We start from the raw sequence: 18,160 nt of genomic DNA on the forward strand, positions 1-18,160 counted from the left end.
GGCAAGGCTCCCCTGGGTGAGTCCCAGGGACACCCCCTCCCCGTGTTCTGGGGGTGCGGCCGGCACACCTCCAGTTTGCCGGGGAAGAGGCTCTCAAACTTCTTCTGCAGGCTGAAGGTGAACGTCAGCCAGCCCATGTTGGAAGCCTCGCGGCCCTGCCAGAAGTACACTATGCACTGGAAGTCCTCCTCGGGCTGCTTCTCCTCTGCCTCGGCCGCCACCTCCTCTCCCTCGTCCTCAGCCCCCGCCTTCTTCTCCTCCTCCTCCTCATACTCCACGGGGACCCAGTACCTGTGGGGCCAGAGGGCAGTGGTCAGGGCTGAGCCCCCAGCACCAGGGCGGGGGGGCGTGAGGGGCACGCGGGGGAGGCACCTGCAGAGGAACACGTAGCAGTCCTGCGTGTAGAAGTGGCCAAACTCCTCCTCGGGCAGCCGTGCGAACTTCTTCCCCTCGAGCACGAAGCCCTCCATGCCGTCCAGGTCCTCGTTCCACTCCTCCATCAGCTGCTCCGCCTGCGTGCGACCCCACCCGTCATGGTGGGACAGCCCAGCCCAGCCAGCCCGCCCTGCGCCCCAGCCCCGTGCCCACCTCCGCCAGAGGCATGCGCGGCTGCCGCGGCAGGAAAAGCGAGGTGAGGTCGGCCTTCATCTGATCTTTCTTCTCGGCGTCACGCTTCACCTTCCCCGCGAGCCCCGGGCCCTGCAGCACAGCCTCTGCATTGCGCGTGTAGTCCACAGTCAACACATCGTCCCAGTTCTTGAACTTGGCCTTGAACACCTGAGAAGGCACAGCTGGAGTGGGAGACAGAGGAGGCGGGGCCTGGGGAAGCAGGGTGGGGCCCAGGAATTGGGAGAGGTGTGGCCTAGCAACCTACGGGGACTAGGAGTGGGGGTGGGGGCGGGGCATGGGCGGGGCCCGGGAAGCTGTGGAGCTTGGTAACCAACCGGTCCACAGAGGGTCAGGGCAAGAACGCGCCCGCGGGATCTCGGGGAGGCGGCCTCCGGGGGCACCGCATCGCACACCTGCGCCTCGGTGCCCTCCAGGCTGCGGCTGACCGCGGCATGGCGCGGCCGGTGCAGCATCCCGCACAGCTCCTGGCCCAGCTTGAGGGCGGCAGCGCGCACCAGGCGCGGGGACTTGCGGCCGAGCCAGATGAACACGTCAGACCAACAGTCCAGGATGTACACGCAGCGCGTGTCCAGCAGGCTCTGCAGCTGCGGGGCCCCGGAGGCTGGAGGTCAAGACCAGGGCCACCAGCAAGAAGGGATCCAGCCCCCACGCCCTCCTCCCCGTGCGTCTCACCAGCCGCATCCCAGGCATCAGTTCCACCCTGGGCCGTATCTTATGTTCCACAGAGAGCTTGTAGTTGATCTGCGGCAGCTCCAGGTAGCCCAGACCCAGGCCCACCTGGCAGGAGCAAGAGGTGGGCTTAACCAGGCTGGGTCTGGGGAACACAAGCCCCGGCCACAACAGCCCCTGCTTCAGGCTGGCCCCTGCGCTCAGGTCCACAGCCTGCTCCTCTCTCCACCCCAAGATGCTTTCTAGAAAACCCTATCAGTGGAAGAAGGACTGGTAGACGGTGCCTTCCCTACCCACCCTCTCCAGGTCCTTATGAGTTTCTCTAACCTGTTCTCTTTCCGCCCACAACACCTACAGCACGAAGGCCAGGTCCCCAGGCCTGGCACCCATGTGCTTCTTGGCCTCCCTCTCCAGCCCCGCCTTCCCGGAAGCACAGAGCCCAACACCGGTGCCCCCCCGCCCCACTCAGAGCCTGCCTCAGACCCGTGCTGAGCTACTCCTTGCCCAGAAGGTGGCACCCTCTCCCCGCCGAGGTCCCGAAGGAGGCCAGTGCAGTCAGGCCAGCCCCGCGCCCCCGGTTCACCTTATACAGCTTGGGCTGGGGCGGCCAGAAGTCGTCGGGCACGTGCTGCTTGATCTCGGAGGGCTCCCCGCCCAGCGCCTCCCAGAACTCCGGGGGCTCCTGGCCTTGTGCCAGCAGCGAGATCTCCGCCTTCCCTTTGCGTTCGTTCTTGTTAATTTTCTCTGCAAAGAGCCTGAGGGCGGGTGCGAAGCCTTAGTGATGAAGCCCACGCCTCCTCCCTGGGTGACAGTTTTCCTCTGCACGGTACACCCCAGCACATCTGGGCAGGTCACAGTCCTCTTACCTGGCCTTGGTGGTGCCGCTCAGCGTGGCCTGGGCCCCCCGCCACACGTAGATGTCCAGCCCTTGGTCCAGCAGGAAAACAAACCTGGACAGGAGGAGTGGGAGGGGCTGCCATTGGCCACAGCAACGACCGCCCCCATGCCTCTGACCCCGCCCCAAATCCCTCCTTGCAGGACCTCCTGCCAAGCTCTGCAGGACATGAGCTGGAAGGCCTCTCTGTTTAGAGCCAAGCCCTGCCCCCACCGGTGGGGAGAAGGTTCGGGGTGAAGCACCCCACCTCATGTCATGGGGCTCACCTTGGGTCCAGGGAGGCCCCCTTAAGAGGCACGGGCTCCAACTTGAGGTTCTTTTTCCCATACACACGGTACATCCTGGGGGCCAGAGCAAGAGTGGCTTGGCGGGGGCGCCAAGGGGCAGATCTACCCCAATACCCTCCCCCCATCCTGCCCAGCTGAGTCCAGGTCACTGCCGCCCACACGCCCCTCACCTGGTTACGTAGTGCGTGTCCTCCACAGTGTAGAAGCCACTGGCTGTCCCACCCTCGATGTAGGAGATGTCGTTATCAAATACCTGTGTGTGGGGCGTGCGGACTCTCACCGAGCGGCCGCCCGACCCCACCCAACACCACCTGCCAGGGGGGGCGGGCTTGCGTGCCGCCGAGTCAGACGCTGTGAATCCACGACGATGTTAAAAATACAAGATCTGTGTCTACAGACGTAAACGCACGCGGGGTGGTACGACGTACGTAACCGTGAACGCGTCTGCTCGTGTCCGGACACAGCATGCTTACATACGCGCGTATCAGGGGACAGGACCGGGCGAGTTTATGGAAGAAGGCAAACTCAGGTGGACGTGCCCAAAATCCCGTCTCATCTCGTGTAGGTACCTACATGTAACCAGCTGGCGGGTAGGCCGGCGCCTGTCACTAACCCAGCTCCCTGGACTCTGGCCCTGCCCCAGGCCCCGCCTCCTTCGTGGCCGGCCGGTGGGCCACCCTCTGGCAGCTTGTAGTCCCAGCTCCTCATCCTCCTGGTCTCCTGCACCGCCACCAACCCAGTTTCCAGCTCCCAAACTAGCCTGGTCTCCTTACCCTCACCTGAGCCAGGACTTGCCTCCACTGACCCAGGCTCCCAACTGGTGGCCTCACCTCACTTCCCTGACCTCAGTCCATCCGTCCCCGCCGTCTGCCATCGCGGGGCTCAGCACCTGATACGGTTCAGTCAGCCCCGCCCACCGGCCCTCGGCTCCGGCCCCGCCCCTGCCCCTCCGCACCTGCAGGAACTCGTCGCTCTCCTCGCCCATCTCCTCGCGCACAGTGCGGCACTCGGCGCCCAGGTAGTTGCGCAGGTTGACGGCGTGGATGGCAGAGCACGCCTTCTTGTCAAGTGTGGCCTCCCCGCCGATCCAGTAGTAGATCTCCCAGTTCAGAGACCCGCTGTCATCCAGAAAGGTCTGAAGGCCAGGGCAGTGGCTGGGTCAGCCCCCGCCAGGCTTCTGCTGGGCAGCCTCCCGGGCAGAGACCTCGCCGCCCACCCTCCCCCGGAACACGGCTGGGAGCGGGCGGTTCTGAGCCGTCCAGGTCGGGCCTCGCAGCCCCCTGCCCCGCACCTTGAGCACAATGTAGCAGTCGGCCTCGTAGAACCTGCCGTGGAGGGCTTCCCCCACCAGCACGGGCACGAAGTTCTCCATCTGCCAGATGGTCAGGCCAGGCAGCTGGCCCACGTCCTCCGTGAAGAACTCGGAGTAGTCGAGGCGCGGCTTCTCCAGGCCCTGGTCCCAGCGCCGCACCTTGCCCCCAGGTGCTCCAGAGTCCATGCTCTCCTGGGATCACAGGCACGACGCTGGCTTGACTGCGCAGCCGCTCGCGCTGGCCCGCCTGCGACCCAGCTCAGGGCCCCCTCTCCCGCTGGGCCCGGCTGCACTGCTGAGCAGAGCCTGAGCCCCGGCCCGGCTTACCTCCTGCTTCTTGTTCTTCTCCTGGGCCACGTCCGACATGCCCTTCAGCACCTGCTTGGCCTGGTCATCCTGGGCCGAGTCCTTGCGCCTCCGCAGCCGCATCTTGCGAGCCAGGGGGTCCTTGGGCCCACTCCCTGCTGAGGGGAGGGGTACACAGCTGACCTGGCTGCCCCCTACCCCGCCTGGGGCGTCCAGCCAACCAGGGGTCAACCCCACGCCCCGCATCCAGAAAGCGTGTCCCACCCAATTTACAGATGGGTAAGCTGAGGCCCAGGGAGGAGCCCCCACTGCCAGGCCAGACCTTCCCCTGCTCACCAGCCGCCGCCGCGGCCACCGTGGCAGGGGAGGCTCCTGCCAGCCGCAGCTGGTTCTGCAGCGAGAAGTCAATGTTGTACCACTCGGCGGTGCGGTCAGCGGGCTTGGGGGGCATGACCAGGCTGGGGTTCTCCCGCACGTCCAGGACCTGCCTCGTGGGGCGAGCGGAGCCGGCGCTGAGCCCGAGTTCTACCTCACGGCCACCCCAAAGCCCTGCTCTTTGCAACCCCCGGGGCCAAAGGGCTCAGGTTCTCATCCTGCAGCCACCCTCATGGGCTTGGGCTTTCCCGTCTGTGAAGTGTGACCTCGCAGACTGGCTGGTTATGAAGCTTAAGTGATGCTGTCGAGTGTGATGTGGACACAGGACGTGGGTCACCCCCTCCTCACCCTGGCACCAGCCACCCCTCCAGGAGCCCTTTGCTCAGTCTTCTCTGGGGGTCTGTCCGCACCTCTCCCGTTCCTCCCTCCCCCCAGTACCAGCTGCCTGCCCAACCTCGATCTCTGTCAGGAAGTGGATGGCCTCCGGGAGGGTCACCAGGCGATTCTTGTTCAGGACCAGCTTCCTCAGCTTCGTGCACCTGTGACGACATAGCTGGGCCTCAGGGGGGTGACAGATGGGGAGGCGGGGGCCTTCCAATCCTGGGTTGGGGAGGCAATAGGGCCAGAGAGACTAAGCAGCCCAGCTAGTTAGGAAACCAGCCAACTTGAAGGTGCCGCAACCATGGGAGGGGCCGGGGTCTCCTCATGGCTAAGTGACCAGGAGGGTCTTTCTGCAGCTTCTACAGGGCAGCACCTTCCAAAGGGGCCTTCCGAGAACTAAAGACCCCTGGGTGTGAACAAGAGGGCATCAAAAAACACGTTCTGGGGCTTCCCTGGTGGCGCAGTGGTTGAGAGTCCGCCTGCCAATGCAGGGGACACAGGTTTGTGCCCCGGTCCGGGAGGATCCCACATGCCGTGGAGCGGCTGGGCCCATGAGCCATGGCCGCTGAGCCTGCACGTCCAGAGCCTGTGCTCCGCAACAGGAGAGGCCACAGCAGTGAGGGTCCCGCGTACCGCAAAACAAACAAAGAAAAAAAAACAACACATTCTTCCCTCAAATTAACCCAGAAGCTGCCGAAGGTTCTCCGTCCTCAGTGCCGGGGACAATGCTGGTGGGCGCTATGGCCTCTTGGAGGGGACGGGAGCAGCACTGTGTCCCAAATGCAGGTGGCGGTGGAGCCCTTCTGGCCTCATCCCTATCGCATCCCCCCAGAGGCTGCTCTGGGGGCTGCACCCGCAAGGCCAACGCAAGCCCTCCCGTCTCCCACGCCGCGCGAAGCCCACGGGGGCAGGTGGGGGGCCGCGTGCCCCGCCCAGCCCCGCCTGGCACCTGCAGAGGCTCTCGGGGATCAGCTCCAGGCTGTTGTCGGCCGCCGCGAACTCTTCCAGGCTGGACAGCTTGCCAATGCCCGAGGGCAGCCCGTCGAAGTCCAGCTTGTTGGAGTTCAGGTACAGCCTCTTCAGCTTGGCCAGCTTGCAGATGGCCGACTAGAGGCGGCACGGGCAGGGGCGGGTCAGGGCCGGGCGCGGGGTGGCCGGCAGCCTCCCGCCCTCCCGGGGCCCCAACGCACGGGCAGTGAGGTCAGCTGGTTGCGGGACAGGTTCAAGGTCTCCACGTGCACCCACTGGTCGATACAGAGGGACAACTCTGTGATCTGGTTGCTGCTGAGATTCAGGCGCCGCAGGCTGGGGAGGGTGTACAGGCACTCGGGCACCCGCGTCAGGTCGTTGCAGGACAGGTCCACATCTGGGCGTGGGGTGGGCGCGTCAGTCGGGGCCCCTGTGGTGGGCTCCAGGGGCGGCAGGCCTGTGTGAACCCCGGCTCCCCCTCCTGGCTCTGTGGCCTCAGGTACAAGGCCTCACCTCCTGGTTTCTCAGAGAAGGGGGTCTACGCACAAAGGCTACGCGTAACTTGGTGTTACTCCCAGTCATCACGGTGACAATGGGAGAAGATGTGACAGAACCACACCCCCTTCCCCCTAGAGATGCTCACTGAAGCAGGGTACCACCCCTTCCTCTGTGACGAAGTGAGGGGCTGAGGGGTCCCCAGGGACTGCCAACCTGCGAGGTGGCTCAGGCCCTCCAGGCTGGTGGGCAGGTTGCCCTGGGTGCGCTGTGTGTTCCTCAGGTGCAAGGTCTGCAGGGCCGTCATGGCCGGGAGCTGCCTGTGGGGAGACGCGGCATTCAGGCCGGGGGCTGGGGCCCGGGGCCGAGCGGGCCCGCAGCACGAGGCCGACGGTGGCCGGGACGCGACCCCCAGCAAGGCCGGGGCCCTGGCGGGGAGGGCCAGGTGGGCGCCCACCGGAGCTGGGCGTGCAGCAGCGGGTTCCCGTTGAGCACGAGCGTCTGCAGGTGCACAAGGCGGCGCATCTGGGGGGGCAGGCTCTCCAGGCGGTTCTCGCTGAGGTCCAGGAACAGCAGGTCGGTGAGGCTGATGAAGAGCTGGCTGGGGACGGCGTCGATGCTGCGGGCGGAGGGCTGCCGGGTCAGGGCCGCACTCCCACCTCCAGGACCGGCCCCGGACCGCCCAGCCCGCCCTCTGCGCACCTGTTGTGGCTGAGGTTCAGCACCAGCATGTTCTTGGCGTTCTCCAGCTCGCGAGGGCACTCCGTCAGCTGGTTGTGGCTCAAGTCCTGGGCGGAGGGGCGAGGCCGGGTCAGGGGCGTCAGGGCTGGTCCCACCCTGCCAGGCCTCCGCCGGGCTCGAGGGTCAGGACAGGCACTGAGAGGGGAGCAGAGGAGGGGGCTTCAGGGCAGAGAGAGACAGTGTGACCCCGGGCGGAAGGAGGCCTAGGTTAGGGATCTGACTCCAAAAGCGACCTTGGGCAAGGCACCGCCCCCTATAAATCTCAGGTGTCTGTGTCTGTAGAACAGGATCACCACGGCCCCAGGGTCCAGCGTAGTGGGTGGGCACTGAATGGTGGGGCTGGCACAAGGGCCAGGTGGCAGATAACCACTGACCAGAACCGAGAGGTCATCCAGCTTGAAGATATCATCGGGGACTCCGGAATTCTTCAGGCTGTTGGCTCGAGCCACGATGGCCTGGGGATACACCATGAGAGTCTGTGACTCCTAGCTTCCCCCCCCGAGGAGAAACAGGGATCGGGGGAGACACCACCTCCAGAAGTCCACCAAGGCCAGGTCTGAGTGCTCTCCCACTCTGGCTTTTGCTCATAATCTACTTGGCAAACCTTTTCTAGACTACCAATGAGCTCCTATTTATACCTCAAAACCCAACTCAAATGTGCCCCAGAGCCCAGCACACGGAATCTCAGGAAACCTTTCCTGATGGAATAATCCCTCTTTCTCCCAACCCCAAAGGGCAAGACAGGGATAGAGCTCTGAGTTAGAGCTTCTAGTACAGAAGAAGGTTGAACCAAAGACAGGTCAGGGCTTCCCTGGTGGTGCAGTGGTTGAGAGTCCACCTGCCGATGCAGGGGACACGAGTTTGTGCCCCCCGGTCTGGGAAGATCCCACGTGCCGCGGAGCGGCTAGGCCCGTGAGCCACGGCCGCTGGGCCTGCGCGTCCGGAGCCTGTGCTCCGCAACGGGAGAGGCCACAGCAGTGAGAGGCCCACGTACTGCAAAAAAAAAAAAAGTCAGAGCGCAGACTCAAAGCAAGTCCGTTTTCTCTCCGCTTAGGGCTGAAACTTGCTCATGCTTCCAAAGTGCAGGAAGCTAGTGCAGGATGGCTGGTGGGGAGGGGACAGGCCAGGTGATGGCAGCATGACTGCAAGTGACAAAAACGCTAACAAGAGCCACCGCTGCTGCTCCCTCAGCCCCAGCGTCTGTGTGGCGCAACCGTGTTGCTTCACGGCGGTCACTGCTGGACATCTCGGGAAATGGAAGAACTCATCCAAGGTCATGCGGCCGGGAAGTGGCAGAGCTCAGATTTAAACTCGAGTCCAGACACTGTGCCCTTAACATCTCAGGGCTCCAACCTTGGATGGGAATAACCCTCGACGAGACCTGAGGGTCTGGGATGGGGGCTCCAAGGAGAGCAGAGGCCCAAGTGAACTGCCCCGCCCACCTGCCCTCCTGGACAAGCCCCGCCCTACCCCGGCTCTACCACTGCAGCTGTACGACCTGCCTCCGTGGCCAAGTGTCCTCATCTGTGAACTTGGAGGAGGTGAAGCTCACATAAGAAGCTCTCGTGAATCAGCTGGAACAGCGCTCAGCTGCTCACAACTGCTATAATACTTGTTACTCAAACTGGGCGGCATTTGGGGTTTTTCAACGCTTCCCCCACGGTCACTCGACACGGCATTACTGCATGCTCTCCCCCCAGAGTGCGGGTGCAGACAGCTGCTGGCCCGACCCTCAGGCCCCGGCCCGAGGTCTGCGGCCTGGGGCGGCACTCACCCGCAGCGACGGCAGGCTGGACAGCTCCCCGTGGAGCGTGGTCAGGTTGTTGTGACTCACCGACAGGTGCTCCTGGGCAGGGACGGGGAGAGGGGCTCAGCAGGGCGGTGGGGCATCCACGGAGCCCCCATTTGCCACCACAACGCTGCCCCATCCAGGGGGCCCTCAGCTACAGAGGCCCAGTCCATTTCTGCAACTTCCCTCCCTCACAGACCCAGACTCTTCTTGCACACCTCCCGGGATGGGGTGCTCACTCCCTCTCCACCAGTTTTGCTGTGGTCAACATCCTCCTCTGTGATGTCTGTGTTCTGTGCCGTTTCTCCCCACCTGGCCAGCCCCATCCACAGCGACCCTCCCTGCCTGCCCAGAGCCTCTTACCAGCTTCTGCAGGGCGGCCAACTCCTCCGGCAGGTAGCAGAGGCCGGTGCGGTTTAGCTTCAGCCATCGCAGACTAGTCATGGCCTTGACATTCTCAGGGAAGTAGCCACCCTGAGGAGTATGTCGTGGTAAGGCTGGTCTGGGACAGGGTACCCTTGTTCTACCGCCCAGTGGCCCCCACTGCCCATGGAAGCCTTTGAGAGCAACAGTCACCTCTCACTAGCTGTGTGACCCTGGACAAGTCACTCTGCCACTCTATGCCTCAATTTCCTCGCCCATAGAATAGCACTAATAAAACCCCCTGATGACAAAAGCGTCGTAAGGAACGACTAATGGTCAGGACGGCTGCTGATCTAGAATCTGTCTCTCTTGCTGTGTTCTCGGCCCCAAAAAACCTTATTCCAGGTGCCACCCGCACACCTAGCTGTGTGGTTACATCAGCCAAATGCCTCTGCCTGGCATCCAGGCCCTGCCTGTGCTCCCGCCCTGCCATCAGCATACGGCCACTAGTAGCAAGGTCGACTCCCCTTGTAAGGCCCCAGCGCCCCACCCTGCACAGGCACAGCCTTACTCGTTAGTTCATTCAGCCCTTTGTTCCCCATATTCAAACGCCCACCTCGGGAGCCCCTGCCCTTGTGGCCGGGAGCCTGGACAGCAAGGGCCTTCAGCGCCCCTGGCTGGCGTCCCCTTCCCCCTCCGGGCACATTCCCAGCAGGTGACTCAGACTCTCCCAGTCTGGAGAGGACACACGGGGACTCCAGATGAGCATGGTGGGGATGGGGGCAGAGAGAAGTGGCCACCTGTGCCTGGGGTCAAGTGCGCACACGTGGGTTAAACGCAGGAAGGCGGCCTGTCTCCTCGGCCCTGGCCCAACCCCCGACCCCAGCTACAGCTGGGGCCGCGGGACGCTGCCGACCCAGGCTCACGCTACACTGCCCCCAGCCTGAGCCTGCCCACACCCCACCCTGCAACCTGGACCATCCTCCAGGAGCCAGGCCAACTCTCGGGGCCTCGTCTCTGGTCACCAGCCCTAACCCTGCCAGTCTCATTTTCGGGCCTCCAGAACCACTGTGCCCCCCCAGTCCCCCCACTGGCTGGAGGGCTGGGCTCGGGTTCCTGGTGGCCCGGGTCAATCAGTCCAGCAGCTGCTCAGACAACTGCTACCCAAGCCCTCGCCCAGCTGCTCGACACCAACCTCTCCACAGCAACTAACCCCTGCCTCCAGAGGACTAGTTTTAAGCTCCTTCACCGGACGAGAAAGCGAGGCTCGAGGAGGGGAAGTGACTTGCCCAAGGCCACACAAGATGGGGGTGGCAGGCGGGGGCAGGGCAGAGCCGGCGGCGCGGCCGTGAGTCAGGGCCCGGCTTGGGCGTGTGACGTCACAGGGGAGGGGAGGGAGGACTGGGGAGGCGGGAGCAAGAGCTCCGACCCAGGCCACCAGCTGGCCGGGCGGGGCCAGGCGCCAGGCAGGGGCCCGGTGGGGGTTCCCCACGCACCCCGAAGCGGCTCCGAGACCCCGGGTGCGCCCGCCCGGCCCGCCCTGGGTCTCCTTCGCGGGCGCCAGACAGAGACCTAGGGGTGTCGGTTCGGGGCGGGGCCCGGGCGAGCCCGTCCGCGGTCCCGGGCGCGTAGAAAGCGGATGGGCGGGTTGCGGGGCCCGTTCGCCGTCCCGAGGCTCACCTTGAAGTCGTTGCCGCTGAGATCTACGCCGCGCACGAACGGCAACACCCCGGTAGCCTCCATGGCGGCGCTCGGCTGCTGGGAGCGGGGAGCGGGATGCCGGCGGGGCGGGGCGCACGGGGCGGGGAGCGCGGAGCCGGCGGGGCGGGGAGCGCGCTGGCCCCACCTCTCAGTCCGCCGCTGCCCAGCCCTAAGTTCCGGACGCGCCCGGGGCCAGCCCTTGGGGCGCGGGGACTCCAAGAGTACGGCGCGCCTGTGCCCCGCAGGGCCTTCTCGGCCCGCGGCTCTGTCCTCTTAGCTGGCCGGCGCCCAGGACCCCGGTGGTTCGGGCCCAACCTCGGGCGCGCGGGGGAAGCAGCAACAGGATGCCCGGGTCCTCGTTCCGAGCCTCGGGCCTCCTTCCGGGAGACGCTCGCTTGGGGTCAGCGCCCGCGCTCCTCGGCGTCCCCGCTCGGAGGCGACCCCCGGGTGCGCGGTTACGTGCCCGCTCGCCCCCCGAGGGAGGCGTCCCCGGGCCGGCACATGGCGGCCCCAGTAGGTGACAGGGCTAGTGTTCCCTTCACGGGAGAGGCGGCTGCAGACCACAGTGACCAAGGGCTCCGCTGGGTGCGTGCCCGGCGCGGAAAAGGCTCGCGTCTCTCCTAGCCGCGGCCGGGATCGCTGCCTTGCTTCTTTAAGACGGAGCGCGCCGGGGAGCTCCGCCCCGAGGAGCGCGCGGCCGCCATTGGCCGAAGCGGCCTCAGGGTGGCACGTGGGCGCGGACCTCGAGCGCTCCGATTGGAGCCGAGGCCTGCCCGTCTGCGAGCGCCGGGCTCTCGGCCGAACCCGGCCTCGGCGTTCGGCTCCTAGGTCCTCCACGTTCCATTCCTAGGCGGGCCCGTGGCGCGGCCCAAGCGGCCCCCTGCGTACCCCGGCCGGGGCGCCGAAGCAGCGACGCAGGTACGGCCGGGGCACGGGGCGTGGCCTCCGCCAGCCGCGCGGTCCCTGCCAGGAAAGGGGGCACCGGGGAAGAGCCGGGTCCGGGCAGAGATCGAGTCGCGTCCTGGGTCCGTCCCGGCGTTCCCAGGGCCGCGGTGACCCTCGCGGCCGGGGCTTGGAGGAGGGGAGGCCCGGCCTCGCCCTCTCCCCTTCCTGGTTGGGGTCTGCGCGACCCAGCTCAGGCAGGCAGGGTCTTTGAGCGCTTTACAGCCTGGAGGCGGGTGGCAGTACTGATCCCCGACGAGGAAGCCGCCGCGGGGCCACGCTGGGTCACCCCCCCGGCCTTCTTGCCTATTTTTAGGTTGGGAGCGGGGTGGGGCGGGGTGCGGGGCTGCCGGCCCCACCTGGCAACCGAGCCCGGGCACCCGCCGCGAGCAGGGCGACAGAAGTCCTTGGGGTTGAGTTGGTTCTGAGCTCAGGGTCATCTGTTCGGGCGTCCTCAGCGAGACAGTCCTTTTTGGCCATCTGATTGGTCCCCTGGGCTTGTCCCCTGGTCACACCTCCTCAGTGCTTGGGACCTGAGGGCAGGTCCCCTGTAAGAATCTGAAGCTGGGGCTTAGCGCACTGGCCTGGCAGAGGTACTTGCCTTCCCAGCCCCACACTGGGGCTCCTCACGTTGGATCTTTCCTCACCCCACCTGCTCCATCTTACAGATGAGCGAACCTCATCAGGGGCATTCCGGCCCTCAGCTTACCTTGTTGCCTGGGCTCCCAGCAGCCGAGGTCGGCTTCCCACCCACCATTGTCCCAAGTACGAGAGGCAAGAGGCCCCTGTCCAGGGCACTGGGCGAGCCCTGTTTGTGGTCTTGAGTTACCCTGCTGCAGCGGGGCCTTCAACACTGGCAATACCTGTTGACAGGAAGCTCCTGCCCCCAGGGCAGCCTGGGCCATCTCACTTGTCCTGCTCTCTGACCTGGTAGCATTGTCTCTGGGGGCTGCCTTGCTGAGATTTGGGGGGCAACTGGCCCCCTGAGCTTCACTGAGGTCCCCCCAAAGGCCTGAGTGGCTGTCCGGGGCAGGCTGCCTGGGACCTCAAGCCGTGGTCTTCTCTGGGCCTTGGTTTCCTCCTGCAGTGCCAGCCCTGGTTAGGAACCAAGATGAGGCCGCTCCTAGGACCTGGCCATAGGGGTGGGTAAGAGTCCAGAGGTTTTGCCGTTGTGAGTCTGAGTCCCCAGCACTCGCTGTGTGGGCCAGCAGCCCATTTCCTTGTAGAACGGGGGTGGTGTCGATAAGATCCACCTCATGGTCTTTTGCGACGTCGGGGGGCCTGGAGGGTGGGATGGGGGAGATCGTCCCCCTCCTCTGACCTGCCGTGGGCCTTGGGGCCTTGGGGCCTTGAGCCTCCGTCTGGGGGGGGTTGTTTGCAGCTGCCAATCTCCTCCCAAGAAACTCTGCAAGTGGCCCTTTCTCCTCAGAAATTCTCAGGAAGGCCCCTTGAGGGCTCGCCTCAGTGATCCCAGTGTGATGGCAGCCAGAGCACCTGCCCTGCTGCCAGGCTGGCCCCCTCGCTGAGCAGTCCCCGCACCCTGGCTCCCTCACAGGCACGCTGACCATGGCGGAGTTCTCCCAGAATCGGGGCAAGCGGCGTGACGGCGAGGTGCTGGGCGGTGCTGTGGACTTCCTTCTGGCCAACGCGCGCCTGGTTCTGGGGGTGGGCGGAGCTGCTGTGCTGGGCATTGCCACCCTGGCTGTGAAGCGGGTAAGGCTGGGCTGGCCCGGTGACCCCGGGGCTCCCAGAGCGGGGCGGCGATGGTGGGACTGCCCGAGGCCGCACCTGCCTCTACCCCACCAGCCTGGCTTTGCCCTCGGCTCTGCCGTTCCTGCCCGGGCTTCAGCTGTCTCATCTGTCACTCTGCCTGCAGCTCATCGACAGGGCCACCAGCCCTCGGGATGAGGATGACGCCAAGCGGGACTCCACGTGCCTGGAGGACAGCTGGCAGGAGCTGAGCCTGCTCAAGGCCACACCACGCCTCCAGCCCCAGCCGCGGCCCGCAGCCCTCAGCCAGCCCGTGCCACCCCCGGCCCCCTCACCCTCAGCCCCAGGTGAGTGGCACCCCTTTCTGTCTGACCTGGGTGGGTCCCCTTTTGGTGGTCAGGTTCAGGAGATGCAGCCAGGCCCTGCCCCTGACTGACCGTGTGACCCATTTGGGTCCCTCTTCCCCCAGGGCCACGGGCTCCCTGAGTGTTCAATGACGCATTTGTCTGTCCTTCCCCTCCTGGGTGGTGCCGAGGCGCCAGCCACCAGAACGCGTGGACCGTGCGGGGTGACACTGGAGCAAGGTGGCAGCATTAGGACGGCGGGGCCCTCAGGCGGGGGCCAGTTTCCCACCCTGCGTGGAGCCGTCTCGGCCTCAGGGCGTAGGACGATGAGAACCCGTCATCAAGCGCTCGCTGTGCGTGAGGACCTGAGCTTGGTGCTTTCTCAGGTGGTCACGTTACAGTGCCTCTGACACGACCTCCCGCCCCTTCACTCTACAGAGGGGCCCGCAGACGCAGATCCCCCGACGTCGCCTCAGCTCTGCTCCCCAGCACCGTCGGTGTGCCTGACGTTCCAGGAGAAGCTGCTGGCGTTCGAGCGGGACCACGTGACCATGCCAGCGGCCCACGTGGCTCTGGCCAAGCAGCTGGCCGGTGACATTGCCCTGGAGCTGCAGGCCTACCTGCGGAACAAGTTCCCAGAACTGCCCTTCGGGGCACTCGTGCCTGGCGGGCCGCTCTACGACGGGCTGCAGGCGGGGCTCGCCGACCCCGTGCGTCTCCTGGTGCCCCTGGTGCTGGAGCCTGGCCTGTGGAGCCTGGTGCCTGGTGTGGACACCGTAGCCCAGGACCCTCGCTGCTGGGCCGTGCGCAGGACTCAGCTGGAGTTCCACCCCCGCGGGAGCAGCCCCTGGGACCGCTTCCTGGTGGGCGGCTACCTCTCCCCCCGGGTCCTGCTGGAGCTGCTCCGCAAGGCCCTGACCGCCTCCGTCAACTGGCCAGCCATCGGCAGCCTGCTCGGGTGCCTGATCCGGCCGCGCGTGGCCTCGGAGGAACTGCTGCTCGAGGTGCAGCACGAGTGTCTGGAGCTCCCCGTGGCTGTGCTCCTGTCCACTGCCGGCGCCCAGGCCGGAGACCTCCTGTTGGCCTGGCCCCTGGAGGGGCTGGCCAGCAACCTCTGGCTGCAGGACTGGTACCCGGCAGAGGCCGCCCAGCTGCGGGCCCTGGATGAGCGCGACGCCGGGACCCGCCGGCGGCTGCTGCTGTTGCTCTGCGGCGTCTGTCATGGCCACCCGGCGCTGGGGCGGCTGGGCCGCGGCCCCCTGACCCAGGTGGTTCTGCACCTGGGCGAGCAGGAAGCGGACTGGGCTGAGGAGGCCCTGGCGGAGCACTTCCTGCAGGCCCTGGAGTTGCTCGTCGGCAGCCTGGAGCGGGCCAGCCTGCCCTGCCACTTCAGCCGTGGTGTGAATCTCCTGGACGGCCTGCGGGAAGAGGACATCGACGACATGGGCTGTGCGCTGTACTGGGGCCTGCAGGCCCCCGAGGGGCTGCTCTAGAGGCGCGGGCCCAGGCGGACGCCTCCCTCCAGGGCGTCGAGAGCACCCTGCCCTTGCTTTTACCCCGAACGGGTCAGCACGAGCTTGGGCGGCCCGCACTCGCACTCACCCCTCGGCCTGCGGTAGCCACAGTGAGTCCCGGGCAGGGGTAAGGTTGCCTCTGTTTTTCTGTCCCAAGGGTGAGTCACGCTTCCCTCAGGTACAGGCTCCTCCAGGCTGCTGGTGCTGGGCGGTGGGCACGGCCTGTGGTCCCCCAGGAGCCGGAGTCGCCTGGAACCCTCGGGATGCAGCTTTTGGCTGGCTGACAGGCTGGCGTTTTCCATGCTGTGTGTCTGGTTTGCTCTCTAACGTGGGCCAGTGGGGGCTCACCTGGGGGAAGGCCCTTCTCCAGCTGGGGGAGCTGAGGGTGTGTGTGCTGCCCACCTGGCCCGGAGCTGAGGGTGTCCCCTGGCTGCTGCTGGGCCCAGCCCCCGCGGTGTTGGCACCAGCCGCACTCGCTGACTGCACTCTCCCTGAAGCTGGCTGGGTCGGGGGGAGGTTGTCTGCCTCCCCTCCCAGGTGTCTCTCCTCGCTCTGGTATCCTTTCTGCTGAAGCAAAGCTATGCCTCAAGAACTGTGAACTAGAATAAAAAGGAAAACTTCAAACGTCCACGGGACTCACGTTGGGCTCTTACATGCAGCCACTTGAGGTTCTGTAAAGTTGACCAGAGGAGCTTGGGATCAGCCTGGAGGCGATGGATTGAATTAGAAAAGTCGGTTACGTGGGGGGAGGATGTTACAGGATCCCCAGAGCGATGTCTTGCTTTAGTAACGGAACCAGCTGGCTAGGGTTCTGTTTCTTCTCCAAAGCCTGCCCCCTGGAGCCCACTGTGCTTTCCGGGACGGGCGGGGCTGCCACACAGCCCTTCGGCCAGCACTGTGAGTGTGCAGAGAAACGTGGCCCCAGAAGTGGAGGGCAGGACCCCGCGTCTCGGTGTCCCCATAGGAGCCATGGCCATGGCTAACTTCCTGTCACCACACATGGCAGACAAGGCCGGAGAGGGCTTGGGGCCACGTGTGCTGGTGGTGAGGCCACCGCAGCTGTGCCAGGCCTGTGCTGCTTCTCCTTCCCATCCCGTGTGTGTCCCCCTTCCAACTGGGATTAGGGACAAGAAGTGGGGACAGGCTTGGAGGCCTCCCTTGGTCGAGGGCCAGCACGGGCCAGAGGAGGTGCTAGTGTGTACCTCTGGGTGCAGGGCCCTGCCTCGTGGGTGTTCACACAGTCTCGGTCTCCGAGCACAGAGGGTCACAGGGCAGGAGACTGGCTTGCCCGAGGGCCGTTAGGTCACTTGACTCAGGAGCTCCCTGGCCTGAGTGCTCGCAGCGGTGAGCAGCTGTGATGGCAGCGGAGGGTCAGCAAGGGGGCAGGCTGGAGGCGGGGCGGCCTCGGCCCCCTCCCCTATAAAACAGGGGTTCCAGAGTAGCTGCTTCACAGGCAGCAGCGGGAGCTTTAACCCAGCACAAAGCGAGGCACCCCCGACCCAGAGGTCCTGGACACAAGGTCCAGCATCACTGAACCCGAGTGCGCCAGGACTCCGCTGCAGGCCTGTGTCCAACCAAGGTTGGGGGTCTTGGGCGCCGATGGGTGAAGGGCTGGCCAGGCGTGGCTGGGGAGCAGTCGGGATGCAAGTGGGGTCAAGGCCCCTCTCAGACGACCCGACCCCACTCGCGGGCCCTCTGGCGGCTTCCTGCTTCAGGTAGGTCTCCGTTTCCCCTCATACCATGATTTCAGTAAGAAAAACCCAGAATTAACTAAAGAGGAGAAACGAGGTGCTTGGGGCAACGTCCCCTGTCCAAGGCCAGCATCTGGCACGCGGTCGTGCTGGGGCCTCCACGGTGGCCGCTGCCCAGCTTCGCTCTCACCCCTTTAATGAGGGCGGTTCTGACCTGGGAGTTGCAGACCCTTCAGCTGAACTGGGCAGTCCTCGTCCCTGGCTTTACCAAGTGACCCGAAGCCAGGAGCACGGCGGTGATTCCACCTGCCAGAGTGAACAGACGGCCGGTGCAGGTGGGAAGAGTAGCGCAAAAGGGCAAACAGACACTGACCTACAGCTTCACCATCTACACCCGTTACAAGGCAGCTCAGCAACGAGTCATTCCGCGCACGAGACGCACCCTTTCTGGGTGAGCAGGAATGAGCAGGACCCCTCGGGACCACTGCGGCCAGTCCATCAACTGGGCACCACTCGTGCCCCAGAGCTGACCCAGCCAGTGGTATCAGGCGGCGCTATTACTAAGCAGAAAAAGCACTGACGAAAGTCTGCACAGGAACATTCTCGCTGAGGACTGCAGGCAAAGTGGGCGCACCGTGCTCAGGTCCCCAGAGGTCTCGCCAAACCTCCTGGCGGTGTTGCAGTCAGCAAGCCAAGCCGGAAAACCACCCCCAAGGCCCGGGGGGCCCTGACGGGCGGGGCTGGAGCTGGACGGGAGAGGGAAGCTCTCGGCCCTAATCTAGGGCCCCTGCCCCACCTCTGTCCCGTCCCCTCCAAGACAGCGGCCTTCAGCCTGGTTTAAGTCACGTGTGTCTGATGCATTTGCATTCTTTTGTTTTTGACCACGCTGCGCAGCATGTGGGATCTCAGCTCCCGGACCAGGGATGAAGCCCACACCCCCTGCGTTGGAAGCAGAGTCTTAACCGCTGCACCACCACGGAAGTCCCCGCGTTTGCATTTTAAAGTACATTTTTCTTTTGTAGTCAGAAAAAATAATCTTGTAAAAA

General features: G+C 65.2%; 2 protein-coding genes across 7 annotated transcripts in view; one reads left to right on the forward strand and one right to left on the reverse strand.

The window, feature by feature from the left end:
- Positions 1-11,103, reverse strand: part of FLII (FLII actin remodeling protein) — a 12,651-nt gene extending 1,548 nt beyond the window's left edge. The window contains exons 1-23 of one of the 4 annotated variants that reach the window (XM_067714709.1): positions 10,893-11,103; positions 9,213-9,323; positions 8,835-8,906; positions 7,435-7,515; positions 7,022-7,107; positions 6,777-6,938; positions 6,536-6,639; positions 6,046-6,221; positions 5,805-5,962; positions 4,929-5,013; positions 4,436-4,583; positions 4,121-4,254; positions 3,773-3,985; positions 3,437-3,616; positions 2,652-2,734; positions 2,461-2,535; positions 2,166-2,249; positions 1,883-2,054; positions 1,303-1,407; positions 1,023-1,214; positions 589-777; positions 373-512; positions 69-291 (exon numbers count right to left, since the gene is read on the reverse strand). In XM_067714709.1, coding sequence (XP_067570810.1) covers positions 69-291; positions 373-512; positions 589-777; positions 1,023-1,214; positions 1,303-1,407; positions 1,883-2,054; positions 2,166-2,249; positions 2,461-2,535; positions 2,652-2,734; positions 3,437-3,616; positions 3,773-3,985; positions 4,121-4,254; positions 4,436-4,583; positions 4,929-5,013; positions 5,805-5,962; positions 6,046-6,221; positions 6,536-6,639; positions 6,777-6,938; positions 7,022-7,107; positions 7,435-7,515; positions 8,835-8,906; positions 9,213-9,323; positions 10,893-10,955 — 3,036 coding nt within the window. In that variant the 5' untranslated portion in view covers positions 10,956-11,103. Of the gene's footprint in view, positions 1-68; positions 292-372; positions 513-588; positions 778-1,022; positions 1,215-1,302; positions 1,408-1,882; positions 2,055-2,165; positions 2,250-2,460; positions 2,536-2,651; positions 2,735-3,436; positions 3,617-3,772; positions 3,986-4,120; positions 4,258-4,435; positions 4,584-4,928; positions 5,014-5,804; positions 5,963-6,045; positions 6,222-6,535; positions 6,640-6,776; positions 6,939-7,021; positions 7,108-7,434; positions 7,516-8,834; positions 8,907-9,212; positions 9,324-10,407; positions 10,562-10,892 lie in introns of those variants that run through there. The other 3 variants (XM_067714708.1, XM_067714711.1, XM_067714710.1) reach the window with 3 other exon arrangements.
- Positions 11,104-11,677: 574 nt separating this feature from the next.
- MIEF2 (mitochondrial elongation factor 2) lies at positions 11,678-16,051 on the forward strand. Of its 3 annotated transcripts, none has more exons than XM_067714723.1 (4): positions 11,678-11,831; positions 13,411-13,568; positions 13,732-13,912; positions 14,348-16,051. In XM_067714723.1, exons 2-4 carry the CDS (start codon positions 13,422-13,424, stop codon positions 15,400-15,402), a joined length of 1,383 nt encoding a protein of 460 aa, XP_067570824.1. In that variant the 5' UTR covers positions 11,678-11,831; positions 13,411-13,421; the 3' UTR covers positions 15,403-16,051. The 3 variants fall into 3 exon arrangements, with proteins under 3 accessions (XP_067570824.1, XP_067570825.1, XP_067570823.1); XM_067714724.1 differs by having other exon boundaries at positions 11,684-11,831; positions 13,285-13,568; XM_067714722.1 differs by lacking the exon at positions 11,678-11,831 and adding an exon at positions 11,861-12,997.
- The last annotated feature ends 2,109 nt before the right edge of the window (positions 16,052-18,160 follow it).

The sequence above is a fragment of the Pseudorca crassidens genome, chromosome 19 (assembly GCF_039906515.1).
Source record: "Pseudorca crassidens isolate mPseCra1 chromosome 19, mPseCra1.hap1, whole genome shotgun sequence".
NCBI lineage: Eukaryota > Metazoa > Chordata > Mammalia > Artiodactyla > Delphinidae > Pseudorca > Pseudorca crassidens.

What these genes read in the sequence shown, in the direction of transcription:
- MIEF2 (XM_067714722.1), top strand. Translation starts at nt 12,967, where the DNA reads ATGAGGCCGCTCCTAGGACCTGGCCATAGGG. An exon ending in CCTAGGACCTGGCCATAGGG is followed by an intron (nt 12,998 to 13,410) that starts GTGGGTAAGAGT and finishes GCTCCCTCACAG; the next exon opens with GCACGCTGACCATGGCGGAG. An exon ending in CCACCCTGGCTGTGAAGCGG is followed by an intron (nt 13,569 to 13,731) that starts GTAAGGCTGGGC and finishes CTCTGCCTGCAG; the next exon opens with CTCATCGACAGGGCCACCAG.